This window comes from Peromyscus eremicus, chromosome 7 (assembly GCF_949786415.1).
Source record: "Peromyscus eremicus chromosome 7, PerEre_H2_v1, whole genome shotgun sequence".
NCBI lineage: Eukaryota > Metazoa > Chordata > Mammalia > Rodentia > Cricetidae > Peromyscus > Peromyscus eremicus.
This window is the reverse complement of record NC_081422.1, coordinates 32,806,138-32,824,828: the sequence shown is the minus strand read 5'-3', so window position 1 is coordinate 32,824,828 and position 18,691 is coordinate 32,806,138. Positions and strand designations below refer to the sequence as shown.

The 18,691-nt window shown below is 39.1% G+C and overlaps 1 protein-coding gene across 1 annotated transcript; it reads left to right on the top strand.

Annotated features, from left to right (window-relative positions):
• The first annotated feature begins 15,652 nt into the window (after positions 1-15,652).
• LOC131914173 (olfactory receptor 8A1-like) lies at positions 15,653-16,582 on the top strand. The gene has a single exon (XM_059266765.1). It carries the CDS (start codon positions 15,653-15,655, stop codon positions 16,580-16,582), a length of 930 nt encoding a protein of 309 aa, XP_059122748.1.
• The last annotated feature ends 2,109 nt before the right edge of the window (positions 16,583-18,691 follow it).

Genomic DNA, 18,691 nt, shown 5'->3' with positions numbered 1-18,691 from the left:
TATCAGGTTAAAAAAAGATTCAGAGCTGGGACACAAAATTAGGAGAGAATATTGGATGCTTTTCTTTCTGGGTGTGAATTATTTTAGTATGGTATTTTCTAGCTCCATCCATTTACCTAAAATTTCATGATTTTCTTTTCCTTTACAGTTGAATAGTTTTCCATTGTATATATGTACCACATTTCTATTATCCATGTATCAGCTGAAAGACACTGAGGGTGTTTCCATTCCCTAGCTATTATAAGTAGAACTGCAATGAACCCAGTTAATCAAGTATCTGTAGAGTAAGATGTCCAGTCCTTTGACCGCAGGCTGAGGAGGAATACAGCTAGGTCATGTGGCAGATCCAGTTTGACCTTTTGAGAATTCTCCACATTGACTACCACAGGGATTGCCCCAGTTTGCAACCCTAACAACTGTCAATAAGGTTTTGACTTTCTCTGAATCCTGGACAGCACTTGTTTCAATTGGTTTCTTGATCCTAATCATTCTGACCAGAATAAGACAAAATGTCCAAGTAGTTTTAATTTGATTCCCATGATTGCTGAGGAAGTTAAACACTCTTCTACATATTTCTCAGCTATCTTCGTTACTTCTTTTGAGATGTCTCTGTTCAGAACCATGGTCCATTGTGGGTAGGAGGTGGTGGTCAACTGTTGGCCTGAATGCCTAAGCAAATGGAGTACTACACAGAAAGTCTTTTCCTACACCTTTATCTTCAAGCAGTTTCAATATTTAAGGTTTCACATTGAAGTTTTTTACCTATTTGGAATTTTTGTGCAGGATGATAGATGTGGGACTAGTTTTAATCTTCTAGATGTGGACATCCAGTTTTCCCAGCACCATTTGTTGAATACCTTGTCTTTGCTCCAGTGTATATTTTGACATCTTTGTCAAATATCAGATGGCTATAGTCATGTATGGGTTTTCTAGTCTGTTCACCTAATTTAAATGTCTGTTGGTTTGGTGTTTTATTTTGCTTTCATTTGTTACCAGTACCATGCTGTTTTTATTACTATAGCTCTGTAACAACAGCTTGAAATCTTATCTGGTAATCCCTCTAGCATTGTTCTTCCTGCTCAGGATTTCTTTGGCTATCCTTGATCTCTTAGGGTTCCATGTGAATTTTAGGATATTTTTACTATTTCTGTGAAGAATGTTGTGAAGATTTTGCATTGAATCTGCAGATTGCATTTGGTTGGATGGTCATTTTCACAATATGAGTTCTACCAATCCATCAGCATGGGAGGTCTTTCCATCTTCTGGTGTCTTCATCAAACTCTTTCTTCAGAGATGCAAAGTTTTATTTGTAAAGGTCTTTCACCTCCTTGGTTAGACTTATTCCTAGATATTTTAATATTTGGAGGCTATTGTGAATAGGAGAGTTTCCATAATCTCCTGCTCAGCATGTTATCAGTATACAAAAACACTTCTGATTTTTATGAGTTTTGATTTTATGTCTACCACTTTCATGAAAATGTAGATCATTTCGTAGTTTACTGATGGAATTTTTGGAATCTTTTATGTATAATATCAACTACAAGTAGGAATCATTTGACTTTTTCGTTTCCTATTTGTATCCATTTTACTTGCTTTCTTTTCGTGATTATCTCTTACCTCTTTTCTAGTAATTTTCCGAATTGCATTTCTGTCTCTTCACCCCTAGCTCTGACCTTCCATTGTTAGTGTCTTTTTGATCCTCACCTGTGAAGATTCTTGTGGTGAATCTGAAATTCACTCCGTTGCCTCCTTCCTTCCTTCCTTCTTCATTTGTGCCAGAAACAAGTGGAACTGAGTCAAATTGGTTATTTATCTTCCTCTGTTTATTTTGACTTAATTAGTTTTTCTTTTCCTAGTCTCCCAAGGCAGAAACTTGGATAATTATTTCCTGATCTTTCTCCTTTTCTAATATTTGTATTTAATATTATGTTTTTCTCTAAGCATTTTTTTGTTTTGAATTTTTTTTTTCAAACACAAACTTTTCAGATGATTTTATTCTGCAGTGTCAAGAGTTTGGACATCCCGGCCTAATCAGCTGCAGCCCTCTTTTTTATCAATGTTTTGAGCAATATTGGTAGCCTGCCTAGAGATATAGATAGATAGATAGATAGATAGATAGATAGATAGATAGATAGATAGATACATACATACATACATAGATGATAGACAACAGATAGATAGATAGATAGATAGATAGATAGATAGATAGATAGATAGATAGATAGATAGTTGAAGCAGTCTGTTGAAGAAGAATTTCAATTCTTTTTTTTATTTGGATTTTTCAAGACAGGATTTCTCTGTGTAGCCTAAGCTGTCCTAGAACTCACTCTGTAGACCAGGCTGGCTTTGAACTCGGAGATCTGCCTGCCTCTTCCTCCCAAGTACTGAGATTAAAAGTGTGTGCCACCACCATCTAAGCACTTTCAATGAATCTTACAATTTCTTAACCTTTTTTAAACTTTCCTTTAGTTCAAGCTATTTTTAAATGTTGGGATATCTGTCTTTTATCCACATCTTACAACAATGTTTTTTAATATCCATATGTGTTTGATTTTTCAATTACCATTCTGTTGTTGATTTCTTGTTTAACCATGGGCTGAAAATAGACATTGTATGATTTCTAATTCTGAAGATTTGTGATGTTATTGTGATAATGCTCAACTTGACAGAATCTATCATCACCTGGAGACAGGCCTCTGGGCATGGCTGTGAGGGGTGATCTTGACTACATTAATTGAGATGGGAACACATAACCACTATGGATGGCACCATTGTCTGGCTAGGATCCTGGACTGTATCAATGATTAAACAGTACTGAAAAGAAACAAGGATTTCTCACTCTCTGTTTTCCAGTTATGAGTGCATTTGTTTCAAGCTCCTGCTCTCTTCCCTGCCCTTCAACTGCAAAACTGAATAAGCCCCTCCTCTCTTAAGTTACCTTTGTCAGAATATTTTATCACAGCGGCAAAAACTAACTAAGACAAAAATTTGGTACTTAAATGTATAACTCTTTCTGGAATCAACCTGATCATGTATATCTTAGTAATATACCATTGAAACTGTTCTGTGGCAGAAACATAGAAGTATTAGCAACTTAGGGTTAGAAAGACCCTTCAGTGCTGAAAGCCAAGGTTAATAGGCCATTCTGGTGGGAACTTGGGAGAGTTCTGAGAGAAACAAAGGCCATGGGAGCCTGGCTCATGAGGTTTCAGAACAGAATAAGAATTCTATCAGAAAGTGAGTTGGGGTCATTTGTGTAATATTTTGGCCAAGAATCTGGTCTTATTTTGTCTACATCATGAGAACCTGAGTGAGGTTGAACTTTAATATGATGGACTAATTTGTTTGCAGAAGAAATTTAAAAACAGGAGAGCATTCAGACTGTTGCTGAGAAAGCAGCTCTAACTGTTACAGACATCACTAAGAGAAACCTCTTTCACTGCACTGAAGCTATAAGAAAAGTGTCCTGAGATCAAAACTGCACCTTGCAGAAGTGTTTAGAAATTCAATTTCATCTAAAGAAAGAAACCCTCCAGTGAATGGCTTCACTGTTCCTCAGAAGTAGCTGCCTGGGAAACTTATTTCCTTTGAGTAAGCACACAAAATGGATAGAGTGTGTTCCAAAGAATCCAAGCTACACCTCAAGTTTTCAGACAAAATTAGCAGCAGCATCCACATGAGACTGATTTTGAAGGCATGAAAAATGCAAGAGTGGAGGCACCATGGAAAGCAACTAAAATGTGGCATGGTTGGAATCCCTGCAAAGAGGTCCTCAGACGTCACTGCTTGGAGCAGTGAAGGTCAAGGCAGGTTCGAAGCAGAAAAATCAAGGATATTACACATGCAAGGACTATGGAGCATCTATCAAGGAGAGCGCCAAGTGCGGAGTACAGCTGATCTAAAGGAGAGGTTTTGCTTGCCAAGGTGGCCGGGCTGGAGGACTGGGGTTGACTAAACCTTTTGGAGCTCTGCTGATTTCCATCACAATGCTAGACATGGGCTGCAGAATTTGGGTTTAGTTTATGTCATATCAACTCCTTGCTGTACTCTGAGTCTTTCTTTTTGGAATAGGAATGTTTACTCTGTGTCATTATATGTTGCTATATAATTTGCTTTTTGTTTTATTGGAGCTCACATTAAGATATTTTGACCTATAAAGTGTTGGAATTTTTAATAGCTATGGGGACTTTGCATATTGGACTGTATATTTTACACTATAAAGTTGTCATAAGCTTGTAAAGATAAAGGGTATAACATTATAACCTGAAAGTGGTGTGTTTGGGTGTCAGGTCAATAAGAGGTAGAGTTTGGATAATTAATATGAATTATCAACCTGATGGAATCTAGAATCACCTGGAAGAAAGGCCTCTGAGCATTTCTGTATTACCTTGATTACATTAATTAATGTGGAAAGACTTGACCCCTGTGGATGGCACCACTGTCTGACTAGGACCATGGACTGTATAAATATAGAAAGATTACAAGCTGTAGTATGCATTCATCAAAGTCTGGATGTTGTGTGATATTTTAATCACATTATGACAATAAAGTTTGTTTTGAACTAGCTGGCCAAAATTAACCATAGAAGTTTTGGAGGACTGAAGACAGATAGGAGACAGGAAGTAGTAAGGTGAGGCTGAGAGGGCATCTCAGACTTTTTGGGTGGAGAATAGGAAGAGTTGGAAGGTCACTGGTGGCTTCTCAGCTGCTTCTCTGATGTAAAGCAAATTTTACTGTCAGAATGCAATCAAAATATCACACATCTGGATTTCAGTTGTGACCATCATTTCAGTTGTGACCATCTGGTTCAAACTCTGGCCACCTTGGCTTCTATTGTGGTAGACTTCAACTATGAGCTACAATAAGCCCTTTCTCCCATGAACCCTACAAGGGGGAGGGGAGGCATGGTGCAGGTGGGAACTAAGTTCTGTCAGTGAGAATTTGGTCTTTCATTTTTTTTCTTTGTTGAGCAAAGCCCATAAATTGTTTATATCAGAAATACATCACTTATAATATAAAAAATGGAAAGATGCAGAAGGCATAAACATAAGCTCAAAGACAAACAATAATGCAGTATGACTTTAAAAATGAGCCAGCACATTATACAAAATGAAATAATGTATGAAAGAGCAAGAAACTCAGAACTGGAAAAACTCAAATGACGTATAACTCATTAAAAAAACTATTAGAAATAGAGAAAAAAATTAAATTAAAACAAACCAGGGAGTAACAGGAAAAAGTAAAAATAACAGTTGACACTGTGAGAAAAATAAGCTGAAAAGAAAATGGTGAAATGGAGATGTATAAATAAATAATTCAAACGTTAGGATAAAAAAAGATCTAATTGACATAGAGTAGAAATCTCAAAAAAGAAATACTTTCAACCAAGGGATATAGCAAATAATAGTACTTTTCCTGGCACAAATAAATTGAAATGAAATATACAGAAGAAACATTCTACCCATGAGCAGTATCCCAGAATGAACAATACAATGTAGCCTGGTGATGCTAGTGGGCACTTTTTATTTTAAAAAGGAAGAAGTACAGAAGGGAGAAAGAGGGAAAGGAGAAAACAGTGGAGGGAGAGGGGAGTGAGAGAAAAAAGGGAGTGGAGGGAGAGAAGGATGGAGAAAAAGGGAAAAAAGGAGAAAGGGGGAAGAAAAATAGGAAGAGATGAAGGGAGAGAGCCTCTCCCTGTTTGAAAAGACTTACGTTGATGATGAATCCAAAAACAATGATCCTCCAGCACCAAGTGTGTGTTCCTGAAATATCATTGTAGTTGGAAGATTTCCTGTGTCTTGGCCTGCTGGCAGTCGGGACAAATCTCTCCCACTTGCATCCCCCAAGTAAACACAAAGAGGCTTATATTAATTATAACTGCTTGGCCATGGCTCAAGTCTTTAGCTAGCTAGCTCTTATATCTTAAATTATCCCATAACTATTAATCTATGTATCACCACATGTTCTGTGACTTTACCTGCATCCCATTATGTGTTGCTCCTGGGGTGGCTCGCTGTCATCTCCCCTCTCCCCCCCCCCACTTCTTCCTGTCACTCTCTTTGAATTTCCCACCTTCCTCTAAGCTGCCTTGCCATAGGCCAAACAGCTTTATTTATCAACCAATCAGAGTAACACATATTCACAGTAACACATATTCACGGTGTACAGAAAGACATTCCTCCATCGTATCATTTCACCACTGAAAGAAAAGAAGGCAAGTTTCTTAGAGAAATAATTGATTTCAGGTGCAAAGAATGGAAAATATAAGAAAAATTACAGCGTCTTGTCACATCAGACAGCAAGGAAGGCATTAGAAAATGCTATCACTGACTCAAAGTATGTAGAAAGAACGTGAAGAAGGTTTCAAATGCAAAGATTAAAAAACACATTATTAAAAGTGAAATAATGGTAATGGATCAAACCACATAAAATATGTTTAAATTTAAAGTTTATAATGAAGCTTAAGAGAAATAACAGTTCAGACGTGATAACAGAAAATCAAATCATTGTTCTGAAAATTGAAAGATGGAGGTGATGGAGGTGGGAAGACAGTGTTGACAGTTCTTACTCTTTGGTCTTTTGAGGGGCCCGCCACCCAGATTCCAAATAAATCACACACAAAGGCTTAGTCTTAATTATAATGGCCCAGCCTTAGCTTAGCTTGTGTCTTGTCAGCTTTTCTTAACTTTAAATTATATCATCTACCATTTGCCTCTGGACTTTGCTTTTGCTTTTGGTTTTTGTTTTTTTTTTTCTGTTTGTTATCTTTTTTTGTTTTTTGTTTTGTTTTGTTTTGTTTTTTTAAGACCGGTTTCTCTGTATAGCTTTGGAGCCTGTCCTGGAACTCACTTTATAGACCAGACTGGCCTCAAACTCATAGAGATCCTCCTACCTCTCCCTCCCAAATGCTGGGATTAAAGGCGTGTTCCACCACCACTCAGTGGGCTTTTTCTCTTCCTTACTTCTGTATACCTTACTTTCACTCTTATTCCATGGTTGACTGTGTAGCTAGGTGGCTGGCCCCTACTATCCTCTCTCTTCTTTTCTTGTTCCTTCCTTTCTCATTCCTTCATTTTTCTTCCCTGATTTCTCCTTCTATTTATTCTCCCTGCCTGTCAGCGTTGTCTATCTTTTCTCCTGCCCCACTATTGACCATTCACCTCTTTATTAGACCATCAGGTATTTTAGACAGGCACAGTAACACAGCTTCACAGAGTTAAACAAATGCAACATAAACAAAAGTAATATGCTTTAAAATAGTATTCCACAACGAGAAAGTTTTATTTGTTTCTATGTTTTAATTAACTTGCAAATTGCCAGGTGTCTTAGTCAGGGTTTCTAATGCTGCAATGAAACACCATGACCAAAAAGAAGGTTGGGGTGGAAATGGTTTTTCTGTTTACACTTCAACATTGCTGTTCATCACCAAAGGAGTAAGGACAGGAACTCAAACAGAGCAGGAACCTGAAGGCAGGAGCTAATGCAGAGGCCATGGAGCAGTGCTGCTTACTGGCTTGCTACCCCTAGATTGCTCAGCCTGCTTTCTTATGGCACCCAGGACCATCAGCCTAGAGATGGTACCACCCACAATGGACTGGGCCCTCCCCCATGGATCATGAATTAAGAAAATGCCTTACAACTAGATCTTACAGAATCACTTTCTCAACTGGGACTCTCTCTCTCAGATGATTCTAGCTTGTGTCACATTGACATAAAACCAGCCAGTATACCAGGTTGTCTTGCGACACTTTCATAATTACCTAGTTTGGTTGAGCCTGTCCCTCACCCCCTCTCACCACGTCTCCACAGCCCCATCTCCACTTGTGCCTTTCTCCCCCAGGATTCCCATTCTGCTTTCACATTGTGTGTGTGCTCTATTACCTTCTCCCTTGAAGCCTCTTTTTCTCTCTCAAGACTGTCTTTCTGGTAGGCTGGCCTCTACATACTCTCACTACCACATAAATGCACATGCATAAATGTTAAACACTAGGATAGTATGAGAGAACGCGCAGAGTCTGTCTCTGTAAGCCTGGGTCACCTTACTTGATGCACTATCCCCCAGTCTCACCTATTTTTCTGCAAATATTCATCATTTTATTTTCTTTACTTCTTTTTTTGTTTGTTTGTTTGTTTGTTTTGTTTGTTTTTCGAGACAGGGTTTCTACAAGTAGTTTTGGTGCCTTTCCTGGATCTCGCTCTGTAGACCAGGCTGGCCTCGATCTCACAGAGATCCACCTGGCACTGCCTCCTGAGTGCTGGGATTAAAGGTGTGCACCACCACCGCCTGGCTCCTTCCACTTTTATAATTTCATTTTTACTTAGAAATAGCTGAATAAAACTCCATTGTGTATTTATACTGTACTAGTAGATCCACGAAACGAATCATGTTGGTTAATTTGCACAGAACAAAACAAAAACACATAGGAAGCAGTAAAATAAGCCAGAAGATAAGAATGAAATGAGCTGGGCAGTTGTCACACACGTCTTTAATCCCAACACTTGGGAGGCAGAGACAAGAAGATTTCTGTGAGTTCGAGTCAGCCTGTTCTACAAAGCAAGTTCTAGAACAGCCAGAACTGTTAAAAGATGAAGCCTGTCTCATGGAGAAAAAAAAGAATAAAATCAATGGACTATGTCAGTATAGTGGGTGAGAATGTACTATTGTTTTGTAAAATGGTAAATTCAGTAAAATAGCAGAGAAGTTAAACATGGGATCTCCCTGTATTGTTTAGCATAGCTATAGGTAATCTATAATTACTACCAAGTATAGTCCAGACTAAAACTCTGTGATATGAATATCTTCATAGATCTTATTATGCTGTATATATTTTTAATTTATTTTTATTTAGTGTGTGTGTGTGTGTGTGTGTGTGTGTGTGTGTGTGTGTGTGTGTGTGTGCGTGTGTATAAGTATGGGTACATGTGAGTTCAGGCATCCCATAGAATCCAGAAGAGGGTGTCAGATACCCTGAAGCTGGAGTTGCAGGTAGTTATAAGCCACCCACCATGAATGCTGAGAACCAAAATCAGGTCCTCTGGTGTCAGCAGGCAAGGAAGGATTGACCTTCTTTACAAGTTTAGCATTCTTTTACTAAAAACAGCCAATTTGTTTTAGTGCAACCTTTGAGTTTGTTTTCAAAACCCTTTAAGCTAATTATTTCAAAACTAGATGATAGTACATCATGCCTGATAAATTAGTTGTGACATGCAACAAGTATCATGGCAGTGCAGTAACTGTGGGTGATGTTGCTGCTGGTAGTGACTTGAGGTAGCTGTGAATACCATGATGATGGTGACGGTAATAATGGTAGTGATAATCAGAGTAGTGAAAGAGCTCTTGGTACTAAATTATCCCAATGCTAGAATTGCATTCTAACTTTCCTCAAGATACCTCTACCTCAGAGAGGGAAATTAACACAAAGAAGTGGGGAGCAGGTACAAGCCAAAACTAATTGCTCCTTTAGAGAGGACCATAGTCCCCATGTGACTCCTCCCAGGAGACTTTTCTGTATACACCTATGTAAACAGGACCCCAGCTCCCCAATCATGATGACTCCTTTTTCCTCATGGTGCCAGGCCTTTTGAGTAAACTTAGCACTAGACATGAATCCATATTTACTACCTGTTTTTTGTACTGGCTAATTGTTGAGATCAAATGCATCCCTTAAAGGTTCCAGGGGGCTGACTGTCACTTCCCTTCCACAGAGGTATTTAATTTCACACTTGAATAGCTTTGTAAGAAAAATCTTTCTTCAATAACCTCATCTTTTTTATACAGTGTGTTTCTGGTTGTACATTTGTTTACCTTCTTCTACAAGTGCCTTGTTCTGTGTGTGCTGTGTTCTCATCGACAACAATCCTCTACAGGCTTGGTAAATATACAGGTCACAGTAGTATAACTCACAGAAGACATATGGTGTGTGATGTATTTGTATGTAATTAGAAGACTACAGAAGTGAGATGTTTAATCCAGGCTGTGTAGGCTCTCCTATTCCAGGGTTCTCTCATTTTCACAGAACTCAGTGAATGATGTCCACTGTGTCCTTTATAGATCAAAGCAGTCTAAGTTGGGAGAATGGTTGTTCATGGTAAATTTTCTGTTTAATATTGCTTCTAGAATCAAAGGTTGATTAAAAGGGATGAGGTGGGATTCATTAATCATTTGTATCTAGAAAATAATTGATCTTTAATAATAAATGAATATTTAAGAGATCACATATACTCCCAATACTTATGAGTATAAAGCTAAATTCACTACCAGTAATAATTTAACATAAAAAGCTTATTTAGCAGCACAGATTTTCTTCTCCTCAGATCACATAATCTAAGGACTTAAAGACTTGTTCTTAACACCTGAAAAAAAATGCCAGATTAAAAGAATCAAACAGTTTTTAAATCCTAAACAGAGGTTTACAAATTGCTTAGTTTTAGACATGTGTTGCCTAGATTTGACACATTAATAATAAACTCGGAGTCACTAATAATGCACAGGTGTTGAATCAAGGAAAGAAATCAAAGCACTTATCTTCGGTGTCATTTAACCAAAGGGGAGCCCAGACTTGAGATACCTTGCTCTCCCTGTCTTCCATCATTTCTGTCTGTTAAATGAGTCTGAATCTGTGTCTGCCTAAAGGATTTCCTGTGAAACTGTCCCTGGGAGTCTGCATCTATGTCTGTGTGTCTGTCACTAACAAGGCCTTTGTTATTGAACATCACAGAAAGCATCACGTGGGGTAAGATACTTTACACAATCTTTAACAGATATCAAGATGCAGTAAGACTAAACACCTCCCCGTATATTAAGGTGACACAGTATGGGGAGTAGAGTCCTCAAAGCCAGTGAAGAGTCAGAAAAAGCTCCTGCTCCCGCTGTTAGGAGTCACACACACACACACACACACACACACACACACACACACACACAAACATAGAAAAAAAACCCACCTCTCTGTAAGCCCCTGTGAGCCCAAGTGAGTTGATTTTGTGAGTTTTCTTGTCATGTCCTTGAGCTCTCTGGTTCCTACAATCCTTCCTTCCCATCTTCCATAGGATTCCCCAAGCTCCACCTAATGTCTGACTGTGAGTCTACATCTGTTCCCATTAGTTGCTGGATGAAACCTCTCTGACAACAATTGGGCTAGGCACCAATCCCAGTACATCCTGTAGGCAGGACAGACTATAGGTTGAAGGTTGTGTGGCTGGGGTTGTGTCCCAGTCCCTCCACTGGAAGTTATGCCTGGACACAGGAGATGACCAGTTCAGGCTACATATCCACTATTGCCAGGAGTCTTGGCTGGGCTCATCCTCAAAGATTCCTGGGAGTTTCCTTTGTAACAATTTTCTACCTCACCCTGAAATGCCCTCCTTTTCCAGTCATCTCTTTCAGTACTCCATCCCCCAACCTGACCCCTCACGTTCCCATCCCTACCTGCCTCCCAGTTCAACTACAAAATCTATTCTTTTTCCATTTCCCAGAGAGGTCCATGCATTCCCCCTACTTGGGCCCTCCTGGTTACCTAGCCTCTCTGGGACTGGGATTGTAGCTTGGTTATCCTTTACTTTACAGTTAATATCACTTATAAGTGATCACATGCCATGTGCTTTCTGGGTCTGAGTATTCTTACTCAGGAAGATTTTTTTCTAGTTCCATCCATTTGCCTGCAAATGTCATGATGTCGTTTTTTCTGCTGAGTAATATTCCATTGTGTAAATGTACCACATTTTCTTTATCCATTCTTCAGTTCAGAGGCATCTAGGTTGTTTCCAGGCTCTGACTATTACAAATAAAGTGTCCTTGTGGCAGACTGAGCACCCTATGTGTCTATGCCCAAGAGTGATATGGCTGGATCTTCAGATAGATGGATTCTCAATTTTCTAAGAAACTGCCATATTTATTTCCAAAGTGGCTGTACAAGTTTGCCCTCCCACCAGCAATGGAAGAGTGTTCCCTTTGCTCCATATCATCTCCAGCATGCACTGTAACTTGTGTTTTTTTTTTTTTTTTTTTTTTTTTTGGTTTTTCGAGACAGGGTTTCTCTGTGTAGCTTTGCGCCTTTTCCTGGAACTCACTTGGTAGCCCAGGCTGGCCTCGAACTCACAGAGATCCGCCTGGCTCTGCCTCCCGAGTGCTGGGATTAAAGGCGTGCGCCACCACCGCCCGGCTGTAACTTGTGTTTTTGATCTTAGTCATTCTGACAGGTATAAGATGGTATCTCAGAGTCAGCAAACATTAATTTTCATCAAGTAATATCCAAGTGTTGTGTGCAACATCTGTGGTGGATATTCATCTTATAAGGCTGATTTCAGCCTAATTCTGTTTCCAGAAAATGATTATCATAACACATATACAAACAAACATGCAATACTCTTGCATCGGGGGCATAGAATAGGAATAGCTTAAGATTATAACTAACACCAAATGAACTCCATGTTGTTTACTTCATCTCATTTTGTTTGGACATTTTTTTGTCATATTAGAGGTTTTGTTTGTTGGTTTTGATTTTGGAGGTTTTGCAGTTTTCTGTTTAGTTTTGATTAGTTATTCTTTGAGAGAGAAAACATTTGGGCAGGTAGGGAGGTAGGAAGGATCTGTGAGGACTTGGGGGAGGGGAAAACATGATCATAATATAGTGTATGAAATAAAAATTTTTAAAAAGGAAAAAAATTAAAGCTTTGTGTGAGCTTAGGTTGTAAAAGTTGCTTACATGGAGAAAACTGAGGCTGATTACCACAATGTTCTCTTAAAAGCAGGTTAAACCAACAGGCTGAGTACACAGTAAGATAGAGGTCTTAATTCTTAAGTAACCTCAAAGTGTGTTATTAACTTTGGCTGTGGGGTCAATCAAAAGTTCTTAGCTCTTAGAATGTAAGGATTATTTTAGCTTAATGCATTGCCATAACATGTAATACAAATATACAAAAAATTCTACCTGTACTCTATTTTAAATAAGAAAATATACTTATATTCATATATTTTGTGAGTTTTTTTCTTCTTTGATATTTTTCTTTGTTGTTTTGTCATTGTTCATCTGAATCTCTACGAAGTACAATACATGTATGGCACTTTTGATTTTTAAAAGTGCAGTAAATTTTTCAATATCATTCATGTAGCTCCAAAATTTGATAAATTAATTTTAATAAGTGATTCACAAAGAGAAGACACAGAAAAAAGAGAGTTTAACAAACACAGAACAGACCTAGAGTCATAGTCCTTTAACTGACTCTTAATTGTGTCCCGTGTGATCGGATGTATTATATGAGAGAAGACTCTTTTTTCTTTTTTTTTCTCCTTTTATTTTGTCTTTTCAAAACAGGGTTTCTCTGTGTTGCCTTGGCTGTCGTGGAACTCATTCTGTATATCAGGCTGGCCTTGAACTCACAGAGATACACTTATCTCTGCCTCTCCCCAGTGCTGGGATTAAGATAATCTATTTTTAATTTTAAAAAATTGTAAAAAAAAAAAAAAAAAAGGACCTGGATAAGTTCAGATAAAATGTAAATTTAAGTTTTTAAATTTTCTAAGAAACAACAGATTGTTAGCCAGTATTCTCTTCTTCTATGCACAACCTAGTATGTGGGGACACAATCTGCCCAAGTCACACATTTCTTAGAGGGCAGGTGGGCATTCCAAGACTTCACATGAGAGTCCAAGGAAGAAACTAGACACAACACATGTAAGTTCAATTCCAAGTCTCTCTGGCACATTGATTTTCTCAAAAATGCTTCTCCACACATGTTTAACCCGGAACTTTTAGGTTTTATAACACTGATCTCTGGTAGAAATATACAACCTGATGAACATTTCAAAATTTTTAAAAAAGAAATACATTTTCCAACACAAGAAGAAATTTGTGGATTAATTTATCCAGCAACATTGATGGATGCTCCTACAGACATGTCTACAATCTCAGTATTTGCCATTAGAAGTCTGAGGGTGCCATGCTTTGATACCATTTTCTGAAACTAGTAATAACCATAAGTTACCTGTGGAGCATTCCCTGAAGATAATACTGTGTGCTCCGAACATCTGGACAGAATCCAGGCATCGGTGCTTTCTAAATGCTCCAGGTGGTCACACAAATCAGGTGACACTGGGGACAAAAATGCCTGGGACCACAGGTAAGAACCTCAAGGATTTTGAGTTCCTGCAACTACTAGACACAAACTCTTATTTTCATAGAAAGATAATATTTAAGTGAGATTTTGTTTATTTGTGTTATGAAACAGTTTCACTATTTAGTCCAGCTGTACTGAAACTCTTAGCAATCCTCCTGCCTCCACCTCCTGAGCGCTGGGATCCTATGTATCAGCCATCTTGCTCAACTTTGGAATGAATATTTTTAAATGTGATTTGTCTATGATATTTCCACAACCAACTTTTCAATTGATGTTACTGTGTCTCAGACACAGAACTTGACTTTCAACTCAATAAGGGAGGAATCATCCTGATCAGGTCATTCTGACAGGGCACCTATTTCAAATACTAGAATGTTCATTAACTGAATATTTGGAAATTGTGTATTTTCTGTACAGTTTATATAAAGCCTGAGAGATGTCTCAGTAGTTGAGAGCACTTACTGCTCTTGCACAGGGCACAGGTTCCATTCTCAGTACCAACATGGCTGCTCACAAATGTCTGGAACTGCAGTTCCAGGGAATCTGATGCCTCTTCTGACCTCCACAGACTCCTGCATGCACGTGATACACATACCTACACTCGGGCAAACACATATACATATAAATTTTTAAAGGAAATTGCATACATGACAGTTATGAACTATGAAAATACTACTGATTGGTTACAGAGTTGAGAAACATCAACATCCCTAGAGAAACTGTTGAAACAGATTCCTGGTCTCCAACATAAACTTTCTAATTTAATGTCTATGAAATAGAACCTGATCATTGGTGTAAAAAGGTAACTGCTGGCCCAGAACTGTGGTGATATATTGTGTCCCCCAATATATAGTACATCCTAATAAAGTTTATCTGAGGATCAGAGGAAAAAGCTAGCCACTATATTAAACATAGAATTCAGCTAATGGTAGCACATGCCTTTTATGGTAGCATTCCGGAGGCAAAGATCCATCTAGAGCTTTGTGAATTCCATGCCGCACTGGAAAACAGAGCCAGGCATGGTGACAATGCCTTTAATCCCAGCACTAACCATAGAGGTCTGAAGGTCTGTACAGATAAACAGGAAGTGATGTAGCTGGGCAGAGAAAGGAAGTGAGATGCGGAACAGAAAGGCATATAGGCATGGGTATAGAGGAAGTAGGTCTTTTTGGCTGAAGATTTCAAAGTGATAAGAACGTGGCTGGCTTCTTTCTGCTTTTCTGATCTCTCAGTTTTTACCACAGTATCTGGCTCCAGGTTTTTATTAATAAGACCGTTTAGCAATTCACCTTATATAGAACCACAGTTCTTAGACATTTGTGAAACTGATAAGAAGTTCAGACCTCTCCCCTATGGTTCTCAGCTTCAAGATCTCTGAAACCCTAGGCTAGCTCTGACACCAAAGAGCAGCAGTGTGGAGAAGATGCATCTGTCACAACCAGGGTAGCTCAGCAAGTGCCAGCTGCTCCAAACAGGGCAAGGACAGCTTCTCACAAGCTCCTTCTCTCCCACCCCACAGGACTCCCATCCAGACACAATGGCTGCAGAAAATCACTCCATGGTGACAGAGTTCATCATCAGGGGGTTAACCAACAGGCCAGAGCTCCAGCTGCCCCTCTTTCTCCTCTTCCTGGGGATCTACACACTCACCATGGTGGGAAACCTGGGCATGATCACCTTGATTGGACTCAACACACATCTTCACACCCCCATGTACTTCTTCCTCAGCAACTTGTCACTTGTGGATCTCTGCTACTCCTCTGTCATTACCCCAAAAATGCTCATCAACTTTGTATCTCAAAGAAACCTCATCTCCTATGGGGGGTGCATGTCGCAGCTCTACTTCTTCCTTGTTTTTGTCATTGCTGAGTGTTACATGCTCACTGTGATGGCCTATGACCGCTATGTGGCCATCTGCCACCCCTTGCTTTACAACATCATCATGTCTCCTGCCCTCTGCTCCATGCTGATAGCTTTTGTCTATGCCATGGGACTCATTGGCTCAACAATAGAGACTGGCCTTATGTTAAAACTACACTATTGTGAGAACCTCATCAGCCACTACTTTTGTGACATCCTCCCACTCATGAAACTCTCCTGCTCTAGTACCTATGATGTGGAGATGACTGTCTTCTTTTTAGCTGGATTCAATATTATTGTCACAAGCTTAACAGTACTCATTTCTTATGTGTTCATCCTGTCCAGCATCCTTCGCATCAGCTCCACTGAGGGCAGGTCCAAAGCCTTCAGCACCTGCAGCTCCCACTTTGCAGCTGTGGGCTTGTTCTATGGATCCACTGCATTCATGTACTTAAAGCCTTCCACAGCCAGTTCCCTGGCCCAGGAGAATGTAGCTTCTGTGTTCTACACCACAGTGATCCCCATGCTCAACCCCTTGATCTACAGCCTGAGGAACAAGGAGGTGAAAGCTGCCCTGGACAAAACACTGAGGAGAAAACTTCTTTGATGTAAATGTTGATCATTCTCCATATAATAATAAGTTATTATACATGTCTGTATGATAACTTCTGCAAGCCTACCCAACTGTGAAGCCAAAACAATCACTTCCCTCTGTGGTTGAATATGTGTTTCTTTTACTTATATTCTCCTTTCTTCTGTAGCTAGTTCTCAGTTCCATTTGCTGATATTTAAGGTCTGTGGTGGTTTGACAGAAAATGCCCACCAAAGGGAATGGCACTATTAAGAGGTATAGCTTTGTTGGAGTTAGAGTGGCCTTGTTAAAGGAAGAGTGTCACTGAGGGGGTGGGCTTTGAGGTCTCATATATGCTCAAGCCAGGCCCACTGTCTCAATTCACTTCCTGTTGCTTTCATATCAAGATGTAAAACTCTCAGCTCCTTCTCTAGCATCATGTCTGCCTGTACACCACCATGCCCCACCATGATGATAATGGACTGTGCTGTGGAACAAATGTTTTTGTATCTATTACTCTCATTAATTAATAAAGGGCTGAATGACTAACCAATAGATAGGCAACAAAAGGTTAAGCAGGACTTTTGGTGGGGGGGAATATGAGGGGGAAGTGTGGGGAAAAGGAAAAAAGGTACCACCACATGGCAAAGCATAGATAAAAAAAATGGGTTAATTTATGTTGCAAGAGCTAGTTAGTAACAAGCCTAAGCTATAAGCCAACATTTATAATTAATAATAATTATAATTAATAATAAGTCTCTGTGTGGTTATTTGGGAGCTGGCTGGTGGGACAGAGCTGATTGGTGGTCCTGTCAAAAAATTCTGCCTACAGGACTAAATCTCTGAACTGTAAGCAAGACACCTTGATTAAATGTTTTCCTTTCTAAGAGTTGCCATGGTCATGGTGTCTCTTCACAGCAATAAAAATCCTAAGACATGATCATTTTTCTTTCATTTGGGATTCATTTACTCCTTCCTGAATCCTTTATTTAACAGTTATTGATTTATTTTAACTTATAAACTAAACATATAGATGTCAACTCTGGAAAGCCAACCAATCCAGCCCCTTGTCAGCTGCTGTAGACAGGAGAGCAGGTCCTTACCTGGTCAAAGCAGGAGAGATGGCCCTGGTGTCATGGGTGCAGGAGAGCAGATGGGCTGACCAATTCAACTACCACTCAGGCCCGATCCAGTGCTTTGAGATGTTAGGATACCCCAACATCTACCCCATCTAGGAACTGCTGGAACATGTGAAGGGGCTGGTCTGCAGAACCAAAGCTGCCAGATCCCCATGACACAGGACAACAGTAGAATATCAGAGAAGAGTCCTACTGAGGATCCAGTACTGATAGCATAGCAGAAGCCAGAGGCCTCAAACTAGACATGACTCATTGCAATGAACATTTGCAAGCAAAGCTGTGGAGGCCAAAGAGTCTACTGGGTGACACACCATGACACATTGCAGCTTGTATGATGAGATTTTTTTCACTTTAATTTTTTATTATTTTTACATTTTGTTTTCTTGAGAGACAGGTTGAAAGGGCTGAGGGCAGATAGGGAGTGACAGGGAGATAAGTGGGATTGAAGTGCACAAAGAATCAATAAAAAGTTATTTTTAATGATGATGAGAAAAGTAATTTTAGTCACTAATATTAAGCAAGAAGTAATAGAAAATAAATAAAACATGTGTGTTAGGAGTAGAAAGTTAGAAAAGGACAAAAGAAAACTAAAAATAGAGTTGGAGGAGTAGGTGAGTGACCCTTCCCCCTAGGCAACTGGACTGCCCCATTTCCTGAATCCTATTCCCCCAAGACCCAGTCAATAAAAATGAATGTCCAACATACCTAAACTAACAGGACATAATGAAAACAGTACTAAGAGGAAAATTCATAGAATAAAGTGCCTACATGAAGAATTTAGAGAGATCTCATACTAGTGACTCAACAGCACACCTGAACAAAAAGAAGCAAACACAGCAAAGAAGAGCAGACAGCAAGAAATAATCTAGCTCAGGGGTGAGATCAATAAAATAAAGATAAAGAGAACAATACAAAGAATCAATGAAATGAAGAATTGGTTCTTTAAGAAAATCAACAAAATAAACAAATCCTTATGCAAACTAACTAAAAGACAGAGAATATCCAA